Consider the following 23,777-nt stretch of genomic DNA (forward strand, 5'->3'; position numbering starts at 1 on the left):
CGAACTGTAACCGACTGCAATATCCAATAATGAGAGAGAAGGGGAACAATCGTCGTCATGTAGGCGGGGAACGAGCTACAACGCAGAAAAGTCTGAGAAACTGACCCCCTGCGTTCGCCATGTTGGTCCGGTTGCTACTTAAATAACATCACGGTGCTGCCGACTGATGGAGCCAACATGGGCCAGTTTCAATAACCGCCGAACCAAGGCGTCTTTCCTGGGTCAACTCACGCGAGGGTAAGGAAAGAGAAGTGGAAAATGGTAGCACAGCATATGTTTGTATGTTCAGTGTTGAAGTTTAGAATGCACTTTATATTTCTCTGTAAAATAATATATAATAGCGGCCCGTTAAAGGTCCAATATTTTGTTTGCTGTTCACTAGAATCTTGAGCTGGTTTGCCCCACCTAGTTTGTGCATTTGCACACCCTACCTTCATAGCTTTCGTTAAATGTGGTATATATATATTGTCGGATATATGCAAATATAAAGAATGTCAAATGGAAACACCTGGAATATGTAACACACAGTTTTGATTCATTCATCCCTGACATGTAGTCATATTTTTTTAGTTTTATTAAAAACTGCTCAAAACTAACAAATGGCACATTCCAGAATAATATAATTTGCTCATCCTTACTTTGATATAATTATAATAAATAATAATCTTTACTTTTATATAGCGCCTTTAATAGTGGACCACCATCACAAAGCGCTTTAAAAGATATGAGACTAGGGTGTGTAAACTATGCATCAGCTGCAGAGTCACTTACAACAACGTCTCAACCGAGAGACAGAGCGCAAGGAGGTTAAGTGACTTGCTCAGGGTCACGCAATGAGTCAGTGGCTAAAATATGAAGAAACATCCACCCAACCCAGCAGTGTAAATGAAAGCTCTATTGCTGCATACTAAATCCAGATTTAAATCTGTATTGGGTGTTAATTAAGTCCAATTGATTTTCAGTGTGGTTAACTAGGACACATAAAGCTTTACGCCTGGATACCATGCATCTGATGGGCTGTTAATGTTACCTATTTAAATCCCCTGCAGGACCAGTGCTAATGGAAAAACACCAAAGCCAAGCATTGAACTATGTTGTCTATCCATTTTACCAGGAAAACAAGTCAGACTAATGACCCAGATAGAGCACTGAAAGGCTAAGGGTCTGTAAGATGGGAATTATACCAGCAAGTGATGGGAAAACATTAAATAGTGTATTTACAACGGAAGTTGTTTCCCCTTTATTGTTACTACCATAGGGTGTATTTTCAGAAATTAACTTTCTGATTTTTTCCTGTTATGCATATTTGGAATCTTCATTATGATTTATGAAATGTGAAATATGTTTGAAGATGAGCTAAATGGATATGTGCAATGTATTGACAAGCAACAGGTGTGCTACAGGGGGCCCAGTCACAAAAAAAACATCAACATTGGACAGGACACACATAGTCCACTCTCAATGTGCTGAGAGCTGCGTGGTCCTACCCAGTATTAGAGGGGAGGGAAAACTGAGTAAGGAGCTCAAAGTCATTTCAATTTATTTTGCACATTTCCCCTGACTATTTTATTGTGTCTGCAATGATTCTGATGGTTTGCTCTTATCTTGAAGTTTATAAGAGCTCGCCTGGAACTGAACAGTCTTCAACTCTGCTTGCCACACGCTCTCCCTGTCTACATACAGTAAATGTAGAGTAGGTAGGGCTCGGTTAGGGTTAGGGTTAGTTAAAAGTGAATTGTCACTGGAATGATGATGGCTGTTCACTGCTGGCATTAAGGATTCTCTAGGCAAGCTTAAAACAGCTAAAATCCATATAAAGGCAGATTAGGGAAAAATTTCAATATCAGAGCACCAGAACTATAGGAAATGTGAAAAGCAAAAACAACACAAACAATTAAAATGATGTTTGAATCTTCTTTATTTTTAAGGCCATTCTCTGTAGCCCCTTCCGTAGCCACAAATGTTATCACGTGACAGGTTTTCACTGGATACGAACAAGGGGTGATATAGCTGATTCTGTTGATGTGGGCTTATAAGGCAAGAACCTTGTTGATTACACCTTAAAAGAGAAAACATTCAGGGTTTGCGTTTTGTACATATATTTACATTTGATTGTGGAGAAGACTGGACCACAAAAATCCATTTACATTTCCAAAGAACCCAGGTTGAAGGAAACAAGACACAGATTGCCGGCAATATCCCTCTCTTTGAAATCAAAGGGGGAACATTTCTCCAAAGCCACATAACGCCATGGAAATGAGATTATTGTTTCGGGGCTTCAACCAGACTTGTAAAGCACCCTTTCTTCTTTTCATTACAGTGCTGTCTTTAGATTATTACATTCTCTGAACACTGAACAGTATAATTTGCATTTCTGCGCCTCACTTACAATGTTGTTGTTCTTTTAGTTTGGTTGCATTTTTAGCAATTAACAAGACCTTAGTGCCACATATTTGTCAATATATGGCTTGCCTATATGTTTGTGTAGACCAGCGTTGAATACAATTTAAGGTGAAGAGCTGTTAGTGTTGAATAAAATACAGCTCTTGTGTGGAAGAAAGAAAAACATGTTAATTAAGGTGTTTGAAAACATAATGCAATTAGACTGTCTTGATTTTTAATAGCTTATCAAGTATGGAGGAGAATGCATTTAGGTCCACATCAAAACTGCTCTGTAGCAGTACATATAGTCCCATATTAACATGGAGATACAAAGTGAGAAACAATTTGTCTACAGAGGCTTTTTAGTACATAGCTGTTTTATTCTTGTAGCTAGGACTGTGTATTTAGGCAGATGATATGCACGACTTAAGGGTTGATTTGATCTACCTTTACCCCACCGGTATAAACCACAGTAGGATTTACAGCTTCAGGAAACCCACCTGTGCTGCCATTACATTATATTGTTATTATTATTATTATTAATAATAATACTAATCATTTAAGTAACAAAGTATACCCGGCCAACTGTACATAATTAAGCTGTCACTTTATGGAGGGGTTCTGGTGACACTTTAAAAACTTTGATTTTTTCATGTGATCAGAACCCAGAGATAAAACGACAGTTTTATATTTAAGCAGCAGGGTGCACTTTTATAATTACTTGCAAACAATTTGAATTTCTCTGGTTTCTCACATTCACAGTGCATTTTTATATCGCTCAATTTTTTTTCATTATCGCAGCGTTTTCTTGTGAGTACATTTTTTTTCCCTCTTCAAAAATCTAGACAGCATTTTGATCTGCTATTTTGCAAAGTGGTTTGTTCAGCTGTTCTGAAGTCAGTACTGTGCTATTGCTGTAAAACATTGCCTAAAACGTTCCACTGCACTGCCATTATATTGTTACAAACCTGTTTATTATCATTTCTAATTTTAGAAGCATGGTTCTATGTTAATAGATCATTTTACTGAAGAATCAGTTCAAGATTTGCACACTTTTTAAAAGGTTTATTCTTCAAGCTGTTTGGATGCTATTTTTACAAGTGTTGTTTCAACTCAGGAAATGGTAGTGTAAATTAGGACTGTCTTACTGTCTTATTTACCTAATATGCTGAATAAACTGAATGTGTTTTTGTCTACCTGCTCTTCAGTGAAGTGCAAACTTCAAAGACCCAGGTTTAAAGATTTCTTTAACAAAAAAGCACTTCATTTTATTATTATGTTTCATTATATTGAGTCGTGAGTACTAGATATTTGTTATTGGAAAAATAAAGACCAGATTGTGCAATGTTTCTGTTTTTTTTTTAAATTACAGTAATCCTCCAAATAATTTGTACTTTGTATAAAAATACAAATAATCTTTAAGTATGTTTTTTCAAAGAAATTCAGAACTACTAAAATAAACTTAGCAAATTCAATTAGAGATGTTTTGACTAAAAGTCTTTCTCGATGTCTTCAATGTAGACATTGAGAAAGACTTTTAGTCCAAACGTTTGTATTTCAAAATGTACCACTGTTGCTGGATGATATTCGGATATTTGTATAGCAAGTGTTTCAAATCCCCAAATTCTGTGTTAGTGTAATGGGCAGTGTTGTGTAATAAACTGATTTTACAGATTCAGATGAGAGGAGATTAAAAGCACTATAGCCAAGAATGCAGGCAAACCTGGCTGATTCGCACCCAGCCTCCCCCGTACATTAGTGCCATGACTCAGATGTCATAGATTGGCGGCAGATGATTGCCGACATTAAAGGGAGGTCCGTTGCAAATTGTGACCTGTCAGTGAAATGAGATGAGGTTAAAGCCCAATAACCAGATAACCGGACTCTTGCGGTTAAGATGCTCACTTGCAGTATGTGTGGTCGCCAGTTTGTGTCCACCCTCTGCTCTGGGAAGTGTCCACACTAATCAATATGGTGTGTGATCATGCAATGATTGTGGGAAACCTTTTACCTCTAGGACCACAGAAGTGATGATCCAATATGGGTAAAGTTTTGTACAACTACAGTTTACACAAACTTGGATTTTTCTTGGAAGTAATAGGTCATGACAATCCTCACATTTCTCAAAGTAGCAGAATCTGCTGTAAGCTTCTTTGCTAGACTTGTGGACAATAACACTTCACTAAATAAGGAACCTGCACAAGAGGCCTTAATTTACACATTCCGTTTCTCTCTCCCCACATTCGGTTACACAAGCCACAGACAGACAGATACAGCAGCCGGCTGTGTAACACATTGTTTACAGAGTTTAACTTCTGGTATTTAGTCCTACTTTACCAGCTGCGCTCTTATAACAAACCCATAAAGCATTTTCGTCCGATGGGAGGTAGGGTTAGATGTTAGGCTCCAAAAAGCCTAAACCTGGCCTAAAGGTTCAGATCTTGGACATAAGGGAACATTACACTGTCCTTTTATTGCTTTTGGTTTTTAAATAAAGTTTCTTTCGCAAGACACTGCAAGTTCTATGAGGATGCTGTCAGAATACCTGTTTCAAAATTTTTGTCAGGAATACAACAGTACCAGTAGTTTTGACATACAGCTATGGCCAAAAGTTTTGCATCACCCTATAGAATTAACACATTTTGCTTCATGAAGTCGAATGAAACCTGCTGAATAATGTTATGTTAACATATTGAGTTACATAACACTTTGTAGTTTTCCATATACAGTACTTAACAAAAAACTGTCAAATTGAAAAATGTGACATTTTGAAATCTAAATGAAATGCTGTACTACTTTTGAGATATCATATTGTAGCTTCTTTGATTACACAGTGTTTTTATAAAATATCTAAATTATGTTTAAATATATATACTGTGTATGTGAATCAATCTATCTATCTATCTAAACTATGTCTCAATCCTAAAATTCTAAGTGATGCAAAACCTTTGGCCATAGCTGTACTTACAAATTAACAAGCAAACATTTCTCTACAGAGACTTTTCCTAAGTAAACAGACAATTCTTGTCTTTGCACATCACAAACTTGGCCTGTTTTGATCATTTCTACATTCTATATATTTTTCAAAGTTGTCTGGACTACCGTCTGCATTGGGTATGCTTGTGATCTTTAATGAAATGAAGATTCTGATTGTCTTGGGTTTTCTTTTTGCAAAGCTGAGCTTTTGGGAATGCAAATATTTAACATGCCCTGTCTACAGAATTGCTGAGCCCTTCAATTCATACAACTGAAGAAGAATGAGTCATTTTTAACAATCCCCAGAGATTCGGTTTACTTGTTATGCTCTTGTGATCACAAGTGGCAGGGTGGGAGACCTTTATTTCTTTGAATGGGGTCATGAGTAGGCACAGCTATTCAGTCCTTATGCATCAACTCTTTTATTAACCCTAATTGCAAATTAAATAACTGAGCTCATTTGACTTGTGATCATCTGTCACTGCATTGATTCCAAAGTAATTAAATGGAGGAATGTCATGCAAGTAATATATACAGTAAGAACATCCAACGCTAAATGTATAATTAATATGTACAGCAAAACCTGAACTAATCATCACTGTTCATGAACAGGGAGGGACAGTAGCACTGTCTGCAGTCGGCTGAATGACATTTTAACCTCATAGCGCTGTGGGTACATCAAATGCTGACCCAAAGACCTTCTACCTTTCAAACAGGGAGTTAATGAGGAGTTGGCTATGCTGGCTTAGCGCAGATTTAATTAAAAAAAAAAAAAAATATTGTTGCACTTATGACTTGGATTCTATGGCACTATTCAATAAGAAATCCAGACATGACATGAGTCAAAAACACATGTATACTGTGTTTGATTCAATCCTGCCATAGAACAGGACACTAGCATGCATGGTTTATTTTTTTGATTGTATCCTTTAACTATGTCGAGGCTAACAAATCCCGTAGAATCACTGCCATCTTGGTTGTACATGATGGCCATACACTCTATTGATGGCCGTTTTTAGTGTTTTTTGATATCACAAAATTAAATTAAGATGGTTTCAAAAGAGTTTATTTACAGATATCTGCAAATGATTTATGGATATCTCTCTAAATATTTCAAGATATCTTAAAATACAAATTTGAGATATCTCTAAATGATAATTCAGCTTGCCATATGCATCAGCCTGCAGAATTTTAATGAAACTGTTGTAAATTCCAGCATAATATTTGATTAGCCACCCTTGTTGGTGGACACAGGGCTGAATCCCCGTTCACGCAGATGCGGACCTCCTCTATCGCTGAGTTTTCATGATATTTGAAATTTCGGTAATACTGCTGGTAACATTGCTATCAAAAGTGCTAAGATCAGAATAGAACAATTTCTGTCAATTAATTGGTGGGAATTATATTGCCTGTATTGCTATTATAACAGTGCTTTTTATTTGCATCTTCTTTAAAGTCTCAATAACAGTAATGATGCCATAATTAAAATGTAATCCCAGTAGCCCACAGGAGAAGCATCTCACAAAGGTTCCAATAAAGTTCCCTTCAGTTTCCAACGAAGATTATCAGCTTTTCTGTTAAACACAAAGCAGAGAACACTGCAACAAAATCCCTAAGGAGCAGTAGATGGATGCTGAGTGTGTGCTTTCCTGGATAGTTCAAACACGCTGCAGAAAGCTGCACATTCCTAGCTGACAGTGTAGGACCTGCCCCATATGCATTTCTTTTGTATATTTCTAACCCAGCTGTATGACATCAGCAGAGTCATACATGTGTATTATGCTGTGCCTAATCTAATATTTTTGCTTTACTATACCACAGTAAAGGTTTATAGAAAAGATGGGGAAGATTAGTTTTGTTTTATATAGGTTTTGGAATGTTTTATGTACAAATGAAATATTGGCCTAATTAAAAAATAAGTAACCTACAGTTTAGCATAATCTTACCAGTAGAGCAGTTTTAATACAAATGGTTATATCATTTAATATATGAGCATGGAATTGGTAATCGTGCAATACAAAAAAAAAAGTACTCTACTTTAGAATTGAAATGTACTGTACTTTAGAAATGATTGCATTTTAAAAATAAATTCCAGCCTTGTTTAAAAGTGTGAGTGGGTGGTTCCAGCAACGCATTGTACTTGCTTGCCAATGCTGATTTGCAGCGTTGTTAGCCAAGCTTGCTATACCCACTCAACCACCAGCTTTCTTCATTATTGCATGACGAGCTGTCACAAAGAGTCGATGGGGAAGGGAGAGGTGATAAAATGTGCAGTTGCAGGTATGGGACCGTGAGTAATTGTGCGGTTTTGTGTGTACTTTTTAGTTTAAAAAAAATATATATATATTTAATAGCTTACTGAATGATTTACATTTGGCTCTTTCAACAAATATTTGAGTAAATATTTGAATAATGTGCTATGTGATTTATCGTATCATCTTATCAAATTGTATCACTTCTTACAAACCTGGAGGTAAATTATTAAATGAACTGTTATTATGTGACTCATTTTAATTATATTAAGTTTATTGTACTTAAAGTACAAGGTTAACTTCAAAATAATAACAAAAAGGTATTATTATTATTATTAGTATTATTATTATTATTATTATGGTCAAATGCATGACGAGAGAATAAAGGATATCCTGTAAAGAAAGGTTGATTTCAGTGAGGAATTGTGTAATTGAATAAGACCAATTGTGTTTTTAAAAGTACTTAATTTGCAAATAAATACACTTACCCGGTCAATGGTGGTAAAATAAAAAATATCCGCATGGCAAAATGTTTTAAATGGAAGATATAAGTTGTTTTCAATTATTTTTGTGTTTCAAAAACAGTGGTAATAGAATACTAGACAGCTAACGTATTTTTAAAAGATGTCTAAACACAGAACTTACAATAAGAGCCACTCATTTCCCCACAAGTGGGTAGAGGGGTATAACCTTATTTTGAGCATTATAACATTCATTGATATTTTTGAATGCATTTATGTACTATAAACCTGGTTAAGGATTTGATTTTAAAGGGGAGTTTTAAAATAGAATTTATGTGCGTAGAATTTGAAAAAATAAATATACGATTAAGTACTGACTGAAATTTGTGGAAGTAAAAAACAAAAACAAAAGTGTTTTACTGTGTTAAATGTTTCTGTGCTCCATTTATCATGGTAACATGGGTTAGCATTGTAATACATCATACATTTAATTAAAACCTAATTTATGAAAAGCTAGGGAACAATGAGAATAAAATAAAAGCATTACTGTATTAGACATATAAAATTGAAAAAGAAATTGAATGCATCATTTCCATTTGTACTGACCTCTTATCCTGGTTATCCATTGCAGTTATTTATATCACCATTCATTTACAAGATTCAGAATGTCCCATTGCATTAACGTTTTACACAGACATAAGCAGATATAATTCTCTAAGATAATGAATAACATGCTCGGACACATTTTCCCTTTCTGCCAACAGTAGAGCTATTCTATCCTGGTAGGCTGTTTGCTTTAGTTTCCACTCAAGTTCCGTCCATGTGTATTCTGTCAGGACTCATTGGGTGTTCCATATGCAATGATTTTATATAGGGATGCCTCAATTCACAGAGCCATTTACTGAATGAAGCTTCACTACACAGTTCCCTTCAGAACCGCCGCTACTTCAACTCTGTTGTTAAGTTTATAAAAGGGTCCTTTATCAAACAGTACAGTTGTTGCAGTGGAAGATCTAAGGGCCTAGTATGGTTCTTTTTTTCTATACCTTTTGCAGAACAGTGACTAGACCAGTGTTGGTCTTTTGCAATGTTGACTGTCATGTCATTACTTACTACTGGCATTGGCCATAGCAGAATCCCAATTTTTAGGATAAAATTAGTTTTATAAAATGAATGCTAAGATATCTACGTTCATTTCACTGACCTAATCTTTTTGGAGGCATTGTAGATATATATCCTCCTCTAAGTATTTCAAAGAAAGTACACAGGACCTCAGTGCTGCTGGATGGCTGGTATAAGACAGGCTGTGCAGGAAGAGAGATGGTCCTCTACTGAGACATCTCATATACAGCACATGTCTTTTTGCAAGGATTGGAGGTGATTTTCAGGAAACAGTCAGACAAGTCTTCGAAATAAAATAGTTGAACATGCACTTATTAAGACCTTGCGATCCCCAGTCCTTCCCAGATGTATAGAGTCCTCTTCTACAGCGTGGTCCCTTTTCTGGATGCTGATGTCCTATCCTGACGATTGACTTGAATTTCTCGATGACTGTCTTGTGTACTGACCTGTACTAAAGATTACATAACAAAGTCATCATACAGGGCGAGTTCTACTTCTTCCCAGAACTTTCTAATACTGATGACTGGACAAATGGCCAGGGTCCTCTAGTACACAGCAGTGTATTGCCAGACAAACAAACCAAAATACTTCTGTGTAACAGATCACTAGATGGAGCATATTTCTATAAAGAGACTGATCTAGCCTATGTAATAAATGTCTGCGGCAGTCAACTAGAACTAAGGAGCAGCTCCTGAACGTTAAGAGTACCTAAAAACAGCATTTGAGTAACAGCAATAGGAATTGCCATGTATAACAATCTTTATATAGCGCCTTTCATAGTGGACCACCACCACAAAGTGCTTTACAAGATACGAGACTATGGTGTGTGAGCTATGCATCAGCTGCAGAGTCACTTACAAAAACGTCTCACCTGAAAGACAGAGCACAAAGAGGTTAAGTGACTTGTGACTTATAACCGGAGACCTCCTGGTTATAAGCCTGTTTCTTTAACCACTGGACCACACAGCCTCCTTAATAATTGAAAACATCATTATATATATATATATATATATATATTATATATATAATAATTAATCTTTTAATTTCGTATGCTTCAATCTGCCGTTGCAATCTGCAATATTTATTATGCTAAATACTGTCATTTTGAATGCTGAATTGCTGCTTGAGACACTTTATCAATATTTTTGAATAAACCTGAATCTGATTGACGATAACAAAACAACAGCGCCTACAGGCACTTTGGATTAATCTGTCAATAATGGGTTTTGTAATAAATTACGCCCACCCAGCCCATAGACTCCTGGCTGATGATTCATTGATTTAAGTGGTTATTTAGTGTTATCATATAAATCACATCTTCCCTCAAACTCGATTTCTATTCACTATTTAAATTAGGATACAGTGGTTTCAATCAGATTATGTAAAATGTTGTAACGAGTTGGTAAATGAGTACATCACAGTTGGTTGTTACATAAATTGGTGATGACTCAAGACTGTCACCGTCTTGGATTTTAAGAAGAGTAAATGGCTTTGTGGTCCAGTGATTAAAGAAAGGGGTTTGTGGTGATACATGGTTCACCCCCAAGTCTCTGTAAGTCGCTTTGGATAAATGTGTCTGCTAAATGACTAAATAATAAAAAGAATTAATGAAGATGCAGCTTCGCACACATTGCTTATCCACACTCCCTAAATAATAGACATTAAACATGCACTGAAACCACGTGATTGCCATTTACTGCCTTCACAATTACATTTTCAAAGCATAACGATCTGAGTCTGATTGTGGGGAAGTGACGTGCCATTCTTTTTATTGTAACTAAGCATGACAAATAATGATCTAAACATAAACAAACAACAGAGACTCATTCAGAACACACATACCAGGATATTTTACAGGTAAGACATATAATATTATTGAAATGTGTGTGATATCTGAATTAACACAGAGCCCCCTAGAGGTGGAAATTTGCTGTGCTGCTCTACATTTTATAATGATTATTTTGTAAATGTATGATACTATCCAGACCTGAATAGCATACAAAACCCTTTATCCAGACAGCACTATATTACGTAAACTTGTTCAATAATTATCTCATACACCGTGACAGGCTAAACGTAATGATATGTACACAATTAAGAATCTAAATATGCTTCTGCCTCTGCATTACCATTACAAAGAATACAACTTCTCTGTGATTTATCTTTTTCTACGCCTTTTAGAAACTGGATATAGCAACTGCCTTCATTTTTTCCACCATGTTTCTAAGATACATTTAATTGATAATACTGTGTTATAGTGGTTAGTGTATTTTTATTTAATCTTTAATAGTAACTGGCTTTAAAAAGTGTGTAGTCACAGGGGTCTGTATTCAAATGGTTAAGATGGCTGTTTATTTAGCGCTCCTGTTTAGAATAATTCAATATTCCTCACATATTTTAATAACAGCATCTTCATGTATATACACAGTATTTGAGTGGTAAAACACAAATGCATGTTCAATCCCTGTGAAGACTGAAACTGACTTGCAACAGGGAGTAGCTTTTTTATATTGCAGAATACATGTCGGCAATTCCATTGACCAAATGAATCAGTCATTATAGGAACACCTTGGCAACTCTGAGTTGTGCTGTATAACCCTCTACAGTATACAATAATGAGAAACACACAGTTTCTGAGAGTAATATAAGATTTAGGGGATCGAGTGACAGAGTAGCTTCAAAGAGAAAAGTAGCGTGTGCGATTGGAGCTGAAACGTCCCAGAGAGAATACAAACAAACTGGACAGTCAAACAGGATGGCTTCCCGTTAAAATGGTTTGCAAAAGGTTAAAATATGCCTAGTGCAGTAAACAATCACCAAAATGAAATATGCTTCAGGATTGTAGAATATAGAATTTCTGTAACTTTTCCAATTGCAATATAAATATGCAATAAAATAAACATGTAGAAGAAATGAAATACACCTTACCCTTTGTAATAATATGAAGCATAATATAATGAATTAATTTTACATAATTCCATAATAAGTAGGAGGGCACTAGCAGTGTTTGTGTGTGTGTGTGTGTGTGTGTGTGTGTGTGTTATCTGTGCAATACCTGTTGGCTAATACTGTTTTGCAGCAATCGAATGAGATTGCAGCGTGGTATGACAGTCTGTCTCTTTGGGGTTTCAGTTGAACGTATCGTTGCAACAGTTGAAGGCAGAATGGCATTATATTTCCTCTCCTGGAGTGTAATCCTCCACTACTACCTATGGGATAGCAGCTGCTCTGCAGAGCTAGGTAAGTAGGATCAAGGGTAAATGTTAATTCTGCACACTGCAGATCAAATAAAGATAAGCATGGCTTTATGTTATCAACAGTGTTCAGTATTACTTACTGTATATAGGCTCTAAACACAATGTTAAGTGTGATAATGCCCATGCATACAGTATTTAATACTACAAATGGACTGTATTATACTACAAGGAGTTCTAGTATATAGTAAATTATAGTGTTATGGAATTATATAGTATTCTTTTTATATGGGTGCATTGGAAAGTACAGTTTGTGTGGAAGATTAAGGACATTTTCAGCTTTGTTTTCAAAAGGGGTGTTTTTGGAGGGAGAACTGAGATATGCATTTGGGATACTTGTGATAAATAAACACCTTTTTTTATAGCTGGTTCATTTTTACTACTGGCAAAATGCGAAGTGAGTATTTACTAGAATATGAATATTTCAAATAAAACATCTGCAGCTTGCAGAAAACAAACAAACACAAAGTGGGAATACCAAGGATCTCATACAAACCATCAAAGAAATATACAGAAATTATTACAGAAATTTGAACCTAATGCTCAGATAAGGGAGGGGTTTTGCACACTTGTTTTATATTTCATGTAAACACAAACAGGCATTTACTTAATACAGAAATTCAGATTCCTAATCATTGTCTTTGAGAGATAATATTTTAAATATTCAATCATTTTACATATAACAGGGCTACAAAAATAAACTGTGTATATGCAATGATATTTAAAGACAGGTCTACAATATATAAAAAAAAATATGTAAAAATGCAGCTATTTCAAAACTTTAATAATAATAATAATAAATCAATGCATCCAATTTTGTAATTGATCTGGAACAGGATAGTTGTTTGCCTTTAAGAAGATTTTTCCATTAAGCTGTCAAGCTGCAAACACTTTTGGTACCTTTTTTTTTTTTTTTTTTTTTAGTTTGCCCTGTTTCAAGCTGCTTGTGTTAATTGTAACACAGACTGCATTGTCAATTATCATTAACATTTACATTTAAATCAATGTTCTTTCCTCTTATTAGCATTAGTAGAATTGGAAATGTCTCCCTTTTTGTACTTCAATCTGGAGAAATGTTTCCTGTATCCAGTCCCCTGCCATTGCAGCTTGACCATTGGAGTGAAAGTGACCTATAGCAGAGGAAGAAGAAGCAACTTTTATTTATTTTCATTTTCAATATTGAAGTGTAAAACACATGGAAAGAACCAACGGATTTTAAAGATAAGCTAAGGGGTCCAGTGATAGGATTGGTTGTGCTATTGGGTCATATTCACAAAACTATAAGCATAGTATTAAGGAATATTTTGATAACGTTTTATTAAAGCCTCTTTTGATTAAGTTTGCAGTTTATGAAACATTTTTTATAAACATTTGTCACAAAACTCCTTAAAAACAATCCTTAAAACAGCCCTTGGTGTTTTGTGACTGGTTACTTGGGAGCAACTTTCACATTTGTTTTGTGATTGGGAAAAAAAAAACAGGCTTTTGATGTTGTAGCTAGTAAGAAATAATTTAGCGTTTGGTTCCTTAAATTAATATTCTGAGTTGCTTGTTATAAACCACAGTATTTTTGCAAAACCAAATATGACATTTTACAGTACTTTACTGTCAAACAAATACAGTAAAGAGGTATTTAAAAATACTGGATAAATATATACTAGTATTAACTTGGTAAATACAAAATATAAAAAGCTATATAGTATATATATATATATATATATATATATATATATATATATATATTACTACTAACAAAACTATATATAATTTTAATGGCACCAAAGGGCACATTATTGTTGGTTTTCCATGTTTCAAGAGACTGCCCCTTTTAAAGAAAGAGTAATGCCTCGTTTCACTTTCAAAACACACAATTTGAATAACATGCTTTACTAGAGACGCAACCATTCTCCTATTCATCAATTATTGATCACTATGAATTTTATTTTTTGTGAGCCTCATGCATTAACTGATTATTTGGAGCCTCGTGCCTCACGAATTTATTATTTAAGCACATGCATGTTTTCAGTTCTTTTGTTAAGAGTCACGTTTGTTAAATTATCATTAAAATAGCTTTGATTTTTATTTATGAAATGTGTGTTTTATTAAATCGTGTATATAGCACGTTGAATTAGAACTAATGTACCATTATTTATGAATGTATTATCTTTCTGGTGTTGACTGTCAATTAGAATTATGTATGCGTGTTCTGACTAAAAATACATTAAAAACAAAACTATAATACGTCCATTAAGAAAAAATTGAGATAATGTTCAGTTAAGGCAGGTGTCATTTGAAAATAAGTTTTATTACACACAATTACTTATATATACACACACACATACATACACAAAACATAATAAATAATTGAATATATGAATTCACCTTCTGAAATTTCTATATTTTTTAATTTACATACAACAGGTACAAATGCAGGAGGAATAAACTAAAACACTATAGTTAGTACATGCAACATGGGTCTTAGCTGTTTTCCCAAAATAGTGCTAGGCTGTGTATTAAATTCAATTCAATTCAATTAAAGAGAACACTTATCACTCTAATGATCACGAGCCCGACAAAAATACAGGAAATAAGGCAAACAAAACATTTGCTTGCATGTTGAAGAATTAGTTCACAAAACAAGTCCCACGTTAATTTCCCCAGCTTTTGTTAAAAGTGACAAAAGGCTTTTTAAAAACCTTCATGTGGTTCCTTTAGTTACTAAGCAACAGAGAGCTTCAAGCTGCCATTTTAGGTGAAACGGGGAGAAAAAAGTGATTCCACTTCCTTCTGGGCAGTAATGTAAAGTTGCAGTCATTTGCAATCTTCTGTAATAACTATGTTCATACTTCTGTCAGCACAGAGACTTAATCTGAAGTAATCTACAGTGTGTTCTGTAATATCCCCATTGAAATATGGTAAAGCTGTTTTGGATTTAAATTCAGTTTTAATATACATGTATTTTATTAGCACTAGCAATATTTTTTCTTCGTTTTTTTTTTTTTTTTTTTTTTGGTACTTTGTTTGCTTTCTATACTTTAATTTGAAATTAATTCTAAAGATGTTTTTGCTGATGAAAAGTTCCTATTACTTACTCTCTTTGTGTGTTGCAGTTCAAACTCCCTCAATGGTCCAGCTGCAGTCAGACCAGCAAAGAGACCAGGATGCAGTAATTGTAATAATATGTGTATATTTTGAATGAATGTTAAATAAAAACAGATTCTCAGCAGGACTGAAGAAATGACTGATCCAGTGCACTCCCTTCATCGTGATCCAGGCGGTCCTTTTATAGTGCAGAACCAGTTACAGAGCAGCATGGTTGTAGCTCCCTTGAGCCCAATAATGCTGTTCCACTTGCATTTTCATTGATGTTATAAAGTGGAATACAAATAGAATAATCTTGTAACTATGGTATTTCACAGATGAGGCTTTAATGCAGATTCCCTCTCCCAACATCCCTGTAATTGCAGGCAGTAATGATTTGAGGAATAGTCATGTTTCCAGTACTGACAATAATGGCAGGTGTCCCTAATACTTATTCCAGCATCACTGGAAATCCTTCATGCTTTTCTCAACCTGTATACAGCATTTCTAAGCAGATTAAACTGTACCCAGCTGGATTAAAACAGAGTTAAACAGCAGCGGTATGTAGATCCGCTACAGTTTAAAATATAAGACTACACCCTACTGTGCAGAGCCCTGACGTTTCTTGTCTTCTTTCAGTTTTCACTTCTCGTCCTAACGACAGCGTAGCCTCTCTGGAGAAGCCACTGATGCTGTCCTGCGCTGCATACGACACTGTCCTTCAAAGCCAAGCCGCAATTGAGTGGTTCAGAAACTCTAGGGAACCCATACTGGACTTGAACACCCGGGTTTACCAGCCTACCAGTGGGTCCCTGTTTTTTCCCAGCCTGCGGGCAGATGACTTGGGGAGCTACACTTGCCAAGCAAGCTCCAGGCTTTCTGTTATCAACACTACTTTCAGCATATACAAGGCCTGTATGTAAATATTAATTAACCTACATACTACATAAAACAATGATATATTATTATGGTATATTTACCACTATATGTTATGTACCTGAAGAACATTTTCTTTAGGTCAGAAAAATACAGTGGAATAAAGTACCTTCATAAGATCCGTATTGTTTCAGGCATAATAGTACAGTACTATGACAACATGTTATGCTTGTGTGGTTTTTCAGAGAGATTCCTAAGCGATTTTGATACAGGGTTATGTGTTTAATAAAAGAGTGTCTTTACAACTGAAGCGGCATTCAAGTTTTGACTATTTATTTAAATATCTTTGCCTTTTTATTTTAACTGGTTATCACTTTCTTTTTTTCTGGTGGAAATGCTTCAGTATGTTGGTCTTATTAGAGAAGTAATTTAGGAGGTATTTTTATATCTGGGAATGTAGATGGTGGCCTTAATACTGAAGGTGACTTTACATTGCCATCAGAATTGGGTCTGTAAAAAAGTGGCCTTAATTGTGAAGTGGCCTCAAAGCGATAATGATGTCTGTTACACATTAGAAAAACACGTTTTTTTTTTTTTTTTGCTGCCTGCACTATAATGTTATTAATAACCTCCTGCAGTTTCAAGTGGCAGCAGAGTGATACTCTGACAATCATGTTGCGAGGGGGAAGCTCTTGTTCCCTCACATTGAGAACTAGAATTCAGGAGCGCAAAGGAATGGAAAACAAACAGGACAACAGAAAACAAACAGGCCAACAAGTAGCACTCGGAAGACTAAACTATGGAAGAGCTATTGTAAACAGACGTCATGTTTGTGGAATACTGTACTAAAGCTTTAAAATTTATTATATTGCTTATTTGTATTAGCAACAATATCATTGGTCCCCTAATCTCTGTGTTGAATATCTTTTGTGCACTTGTCTTTTCTTGCCCTCAGATAATGTAATATGGACTCTATAATATGGACTGCGATTTCTGGTAAACTTGTACTCCCTGTGTCAGACTTACTCATATGCTCAGCCTTTTTAGCCAGACCATGGAAACTTACCTTTATCACAGGAAGTGATATAAAACTCAGAGAAGGAAGTACAGATGTTTAGAAGCTACTGTGTAGAAATCTGCAATTCCTCAATTAAACAGAAGACATGCGCAGCTCAGTGAAAATGATTTGCTACACTTTTAATATAAATCTCTGGTTCTTTAAATCACAATTAGGGATATTTCATATTGTTGCTGCAGGAGTGTGAGCTTCCCCTCTTCAGAGAAGGTTTCAGTGTCCATGATCTCTGTATGGGGCTGTCTGCAGAGGCTTCATTTAGTCCCTATAGAAATGTGGACAGCCAGAAAAACAGAACTCCTTTAGAAAGTTTTGAAAATTTTAACATACACAAGACTTAATTGCAAACTCAAGCATAGTATTGGCCTTGCATTTACTAAAATAAGCTTGACTAAATCACTGCTATCTTAGTACATAGTAGGTACTGTATGCCCAATCTAAGAGAGAACCACAAAACATTGGTTCCCACACCACACCATAACATATCTATGTACAGTAGGAATGATGCTATAATGAAGTAGTTGGCAAGCGGTATATGGCAATATGTGGTGCTGGTCATTAATTTCCATTGTGTTTCAAACTTTTGACCATTTATTGTGCTCCATTATTGATGTTTATTCCCTGTACTGTAACCTTTTTTTTGTCTTCTAGACATGACTCCAGTGTTTTACAGTCCTGTCTCTCAGACCGTGAATGCAGGAGAGAGCGCATTCTTCGAATGCGTTTCTGGGGACAGTCTACCTTCGGCTCAGATCAGATGGGAGAAAGAAGGAAAGCCATTGGCTGAAGGAATTCAATTTCAGGTAATACGGTGGGGAAAAAAACGAGCAGAAAACAGTGTTGACAATGCATAGTGCTCTACATGACTTAATAGAAACAGTGTGCAGAGTGCTAACCAAGCCTAACATTTTGTACTTTTGAATGTAGGAGCACCTTGTCAGAAAGTACTGTTAAATAAAAAAAAAAAAACAGCAATTTATATGTAAGCCTATTTTTGCAGTATTTAATCTATGGTAACAAAAACCCAATCTTCTTTTTCTCATCGTTGGTAAGGGTCAGTATGGAGGGGGCAATCACTTGAAGGTCTCTGGGACGCTGCATATTCCTGTGGTATCCAAAGAAGACGCAGGCAAATATGTGTGTGTAACGCATAACCCTCTGCTAGGAACTGATGTGTACAGTGAAGCAGCCATTCTCACAGTGCCAGGTTTGAATGAGCCCTATATTCTCTGATAGGCTCATGCAATTGCTAATGCCATTTGGTATTATGGTGGTGAATGAAATGGGTGAAGACATGTTGTTTTGTTACCTCAAATAACATTTCTAATTACAATATAGCCCTAAAAAGTTAAATAGAGTACAATTTGCAAAGTGTTTGTGCTGTACTTACACAATATCTATATACCATTATAAGGATGACACCTTATAGGCCCATGCTGTGAATGAGAAAATGAAGTGCTGCTCTTGAGTGTTGTCAATACTGTTAATACAATAGTGTCTGAATTAGGCGGACCTGAACAGGGAGTGTGTGGAGAGACTATTAAATGCTTTATATTTCATTATATTTAACAAAAGCAATTCATCAACACGCCTGCTTTTCACAGTGATTGGAAAACCACAACAATGGCATTTTTTTTTTTTTTTTTGGTATTTTGCTGTGCTTTTTAAAATCCACAGTATAAAGGGTTTATTTTCTATTTATTCACATGTCACACAGTGTGCCTATTGGAGGAAACACATAATTCCATAAATCTGTTTTGCGCTTTTTTTTAGCTGCAGGACATATAGCACTGTAGCTCTCAGTGGCGCAGTTTTAAAAGCAAACCTTTTAAAATTAGATATCTTGTACTATGTTTGGTTAAACTAATTTCTCAGGCAAATACCTTGCTCTCAGAAAATCTGTTACTCCTGCACTTCCTGTGTCACTTCACATCAGCACTGCCTTCTGGTTCAAACTCTGTTTGTGGCTGAAAGTGTGTCAGTCAATAGTGAAAGAAACTGGGAAGAGGCCATTAAAGGGGTGGGGACAATTTCACCCCCCAGGTGAAATAACTTGGTATGATCTGAAAGCATGGCTTGCAAACAAAGAATTGTTTACCAAGTGTAGTAGCTGATAGGCTTACAATGAAATGTGTTTCTTTCAAAACTGCACAGCAGTGTTACATTCAAACCCTCTGTATCTTTGATACATTTGTTTAAGACTTGTTCAAGTTGAATAAAAGCATAAACATGATGAAAAATACTAGACAGAATACTTACAACTCTGAGATTTCTCCCAGACATCCTCCAGATAGCACTGGAATGAACATATTAATGAAAGCTTGCTTTTTTTTTTTTTTTTTTTTTTTTTTTTTTTTTTTTTTTTCAAAATTCTGTTTTTATGAATAAAATCAAACTACCAAAACGTCCATGCTGGTTAAAAGCCGAGCAGGTGGCAACACTAATCCCTGGACCCTGCAGCTTTAACTGATTTCTGAATACTGCTGTGTTGATTTGATCTAGTTTTACCATCCAAACTGGTGATTGCTCAGGGTCCAGCTGACCTCACTATAGCAACTGGAAAGGAGGCTGTGTTGAAATGCATTGTCCACGGATTCCCCCGTCCCTCTGTGCAGTGGTTCAGAAACAACAGGCCTCTGGAGAACACAGCACACCTGGCACCTAAGGAAGGAGGCCAGCTGCTTGTATTTAAGTAAGCCCTTATTATTTCCAAGTTAGGATCGTTAGGTGTGATATCAGTTTGCTTATGGTCTGGTTAGAGTAGCTTTGCATTACATTTGCATACTTCTGTCCTTTTACCTTTTCATGGTGTTTCCAGTCATTTTGAGTGGTATTTCAGGCTCAGCTACTGTGCTTTATTCAATCTCTCATACTCTGTGTTAAGGTGCTTTGACCTGAGATCAGGAACAGCTAATGAGTTGTCAATCAGTTTGTTGTGGTTTAGGATCCAGAGCCACCTAGTGAACAGCTAGTGCGTATATGCTCCCATCGAGTGGTCAACAGTAAGATCATTTTGCATTATTTATTAATCCAGAATGCTTTCTGTCAATTTAGAATGGGGCTCTTTATGGCAAAACTAGAGTATTGCTACAACTATACCTTGAACTGAGTCTAACCATAGTCATAGCACTGTAGTCACTGTAATGCACCAAATTCTGATCGCTAAAAGCTTTTAATCTATGAAGGACTAATCGCACAAATCGATTAAAAATCATGTTAATCAATTTAATGAAACTGCTTGTCCTGTTTCTAAATGCAAAGGAGTGGGCATGGCCAATAACACTATTAATCATTTAAAATGACGATTGCTTTTACCTTGGTATTTTAGAGACTGGTTTTCAGTCATTTTGCTGGCTTCCTAATTGCTGCTTGTCTTTCTCAGAAACGTCTCTCTGGAAGATGAAGGGCACTATTACTGTGAAGCCAGGAATGCAGAGGAAGCAGTGACGTCTCTGGCTGCATACCTGCTCCCTGCTGGTACTGTCTTCATTTCTCTTACCTCTATCAATATTGCTTGTAGTGTTCCTTATACAGCAAGGCCTGACAACAGCGTTGTGTCCTAATTCTCTACCCCTTATGCTACTACTGCTACATACTTCTTCAGTTCCCTCATCTGACAACAGAATATTGTTCTTAGGTATAATATTATATTATTATCACAAATTGGACTGTGGAGTTTAATAATTAGGGCTTCTATTTTTAGTGTTTATTTCTTAGAGTTTTCTTTGTTTATTTTAGAAGTTGTTGTGCTTTTTGTAGCTGGACAAAATTAGGTGTTTATCTCCCCAAAAGTATTGTCCTGGAGTTTTGATGTGTAAACCATCCTGAGAATTGCTCAAATAATAAAAGAAACAGCAAAAAGGTAGTAAGTAATAAAGTGAGAGGGCACAGCGGTGTGTCAATGTGATGATTTCCCTATTTGAAATATCTCTGGCTAGCTGCAGGAAAACGCACCACAGCTACTAATTGTGTTTGTCATGCAGTTGAGTTACACTTTTGAATAGAAGACTTTACAGTTGTCTTATTGTCACAGATGGGTACTGGTAAAATCAGCCAAAAACTACACTGGCCTAAGCACTGTCACAACTGGACTCGGTTCTGGATTAATGTTTATAACGTAAAGGGCAGGACACCCAAGCTTATGTGTAATAAAGTAGCAGCCCATTGCACAGGAACAGTGCATTCTGTGTGTCAGTGCTTGACCTGTGCTATTCTCTCCATGCAGTGATGGACTGGAGCTTCGAGCAGCAGCCTGCCAATGTCACTGCCGTGGAGGGGGAAGCTGTCACTCTGACCTGCAGGCCTCCCTCCAGCAGGCCGCCAGCCACTGTCACCTGGTTTATGAATGGCAGGATTTTAAAGAACAAGCCACACTTTACAGTACTAGAGAGCGGAGATCTTTTTTTTAAGAGGTATTTGTGATTTTGAATTGATACAAACTAAGTTTTAAATATGAATATGAGTAATGTGTGAATAAACAGTTATTGCATGTGAGGTAGAACTGTTTAGCAAATAGAAGGATTATTGTTTAGATGCATATGATGTCTTAAATTTCTTTCCCACAACCTATTTCCTGTTTTGCATTGCAGTCTGTTGATGAACATAGACTATAGAGCAGTAACTATAGCTACATGATGCTAACAAGTCTGTCTGTTTATGTACAGTATAAGAAATACAAATAATGGATTTTATTTTCAAGAATCCAAGAACCAGACAGAGGAATATATTTCTGCAGAGCATCAAATCCTTATCTGGGCCGTTCAGTATCCTCTGGAAAACTGTATCTAAACGTATTGGGTAAGTCACATTTTCTGTTTATTTAAAGCACTCAAGGTTCAATGTTTAATAAATCCACTTTGCAATGAACTTTTAAAGCGCTTGGCAATCGCCTCTCTCCATTACTGTATTGACATACTGTACCAAAATAGAAGCTGCACTATAGACACTCCATAATAATAATTTCACAAACTAAATATTTGAGTGAGGTACTATTGCACGGATTGGGATGTATTACTCAAATCTTTTGTATATATTTCAATAGAGGACGATTAATGTGATGTATCTATTCTGAGCAAGTTGGGTAAGCAGGCTATACATCTCTCACTGCCAGCCATGTATTGTTGATTCCGTGTATTAGAAATCTAAAAGCCTTTGAAGTCTTTAAGAATACAACAAGTATACAATAACAGCATGCAACTGCAAGACTTTGATCATTTATTGCTGTAGGAAAATATTGCTACAGTAGGTTATGCATTTCAATTATTTGATTCCTATCATAGTTTGCCTTTGCTTCTGAAATAAAGTCCTACATGTCAAGTCCATTACTACCTAAAAAGCATTTACTAGGAATTGATAAGGCGGAACTGTGAAACGTTGCAGTCTAATAATAAAAGCAAATTCGGTTGTTGCAAAGGCTTTCCAGGTATGAATACAGTCCAGCTTCACGTCTGCTTCACACTGATAATGCTGCCATCAGTTGAGGAAATGTCTTTTGCTGGCAGATTACAAACTCCTGGTGACTTGTATAGACATGAATTGAGTAAAGAAAGCCCCCTATTAAAAACAAACTGGTAAAACTAACGACTGCTTAAAAAAAAAAAGCAAAAGGATTGAATTTGTGAGATCCCATGCAATACACGAGGGAGATATCTCTCATGTCATGACAGCCTGCACATTGAATACAGGATACTTAAAGCTTGATCATTAGCAGCCTGCCTTAGATGTACAAAGCAAGGGAGGCTGGGACACTCAATCAGGGTGATAAGGCTAGATCCATCTCTTATATATTTGCTTAGCAAATGAATCAGTCATACAGTACCCCTTTACACATAGTACATGATGCCTATTGCAGGTGTTCCACGTTTGCATCTAATATATAATGAAGTGCATCTTAACATTTTAATTAAACATTGTATTAAAAAGAAACTTCAGTATGTCACCACATATAAGTACAGAATAAGGACGTATCGTCAAAACTGATCAATAAATGCATTACTGCTCAGTACTGTTATATGGGTTACCATTGAATGCTTTGTGTACATGTTAAGTTATGCATGATTAAATGTGGATTGATGTTTTATTTCAAGCCAGGGTAAAATCTGATATTTTATGGTATGAAGTATTGACTCTATAACAGTGTGTTTTGTTTGTGCTTCAGTCCCACCTGTCGTCACAGTGTCACCACAGTTGAACACGGTGTTGCTGGGATCAGGAGCCTCATTCCAGTGTCACACCTCGGGACAGCCATCTCCCTCCGTTCACTGGTACAGACAAGGCCAAGCTGTCGGGGCAGGAGGAA

General features: G+C 36.0%; 1 protein-coding gene across 1 annotated transcript; it reads left to right on the plus strand.

Annotated features, from left to right (window-relative positions):
• Positions 1–12,342: 12,342 nt before the first annotated feature.
• Positions 12,343–21,901, plus strand: LOC121307504 (hemicentin-1-like). Its single transcript, XM_041239684.1, has 7 exons — positions 12,343–12,433; positions 16,168–16,443; positions 18,131–18,282; positions 18,533–18,686; positions 19,982–20,171; positions 20,862–20,956; positions 21,705–21,901. The coding sequence occupies exons 1-7, from the start codon at positions 12,358–12,360 to the stop codon at positions 21,899–21,901; spliced, it is 1,140 nt and encodes a 379-aa protein (XP_041095618.1). The 5' UTR covers positions 12,343–12,357.
• Positions 21,902–23,777: the final 1,876 nt, after the last annotated feature.

This window comes from Polyodon spathula, chromosome 56 (assembly GCF_017654505.1).
Source record: "Polyodon spathula isolate WHYD16114869_AA chromosome 56, ASM1765450v1, whole genome shotgun sequence".
NCBI classification, from domain to species: Eukaryota; Metazoa; Chordata; class Actinopteri; order Acipenseriformes; family Polyodontidae; genus Polyodon; species Polyodon spathula.

Bases quoted from the DNA above. Each gene is read 5' to 3' on its own strand.
- LOC121307504 (XM_041239684.1), top strand. From the start codon at position 12,358: ATGGCATTATATTTCCTCTCCTGGAGTGTAATCCTCCACTACTACCTA. The intron at 18,283-18,532 runs GTAATACGGTGG...ATCGTTGGTAAG, and splicing joins CTGAAGGAATTCAATTTCAG to GGTCAGTATGGAGGGGGCAA. The intron at 20,957-21,704 runs GTACTGTCTTCA...CTCTCCATGCAG, and splicing joins TGCATACCTGCTCCCTGCTG to TGATGGACTGGAGCTTCGAG.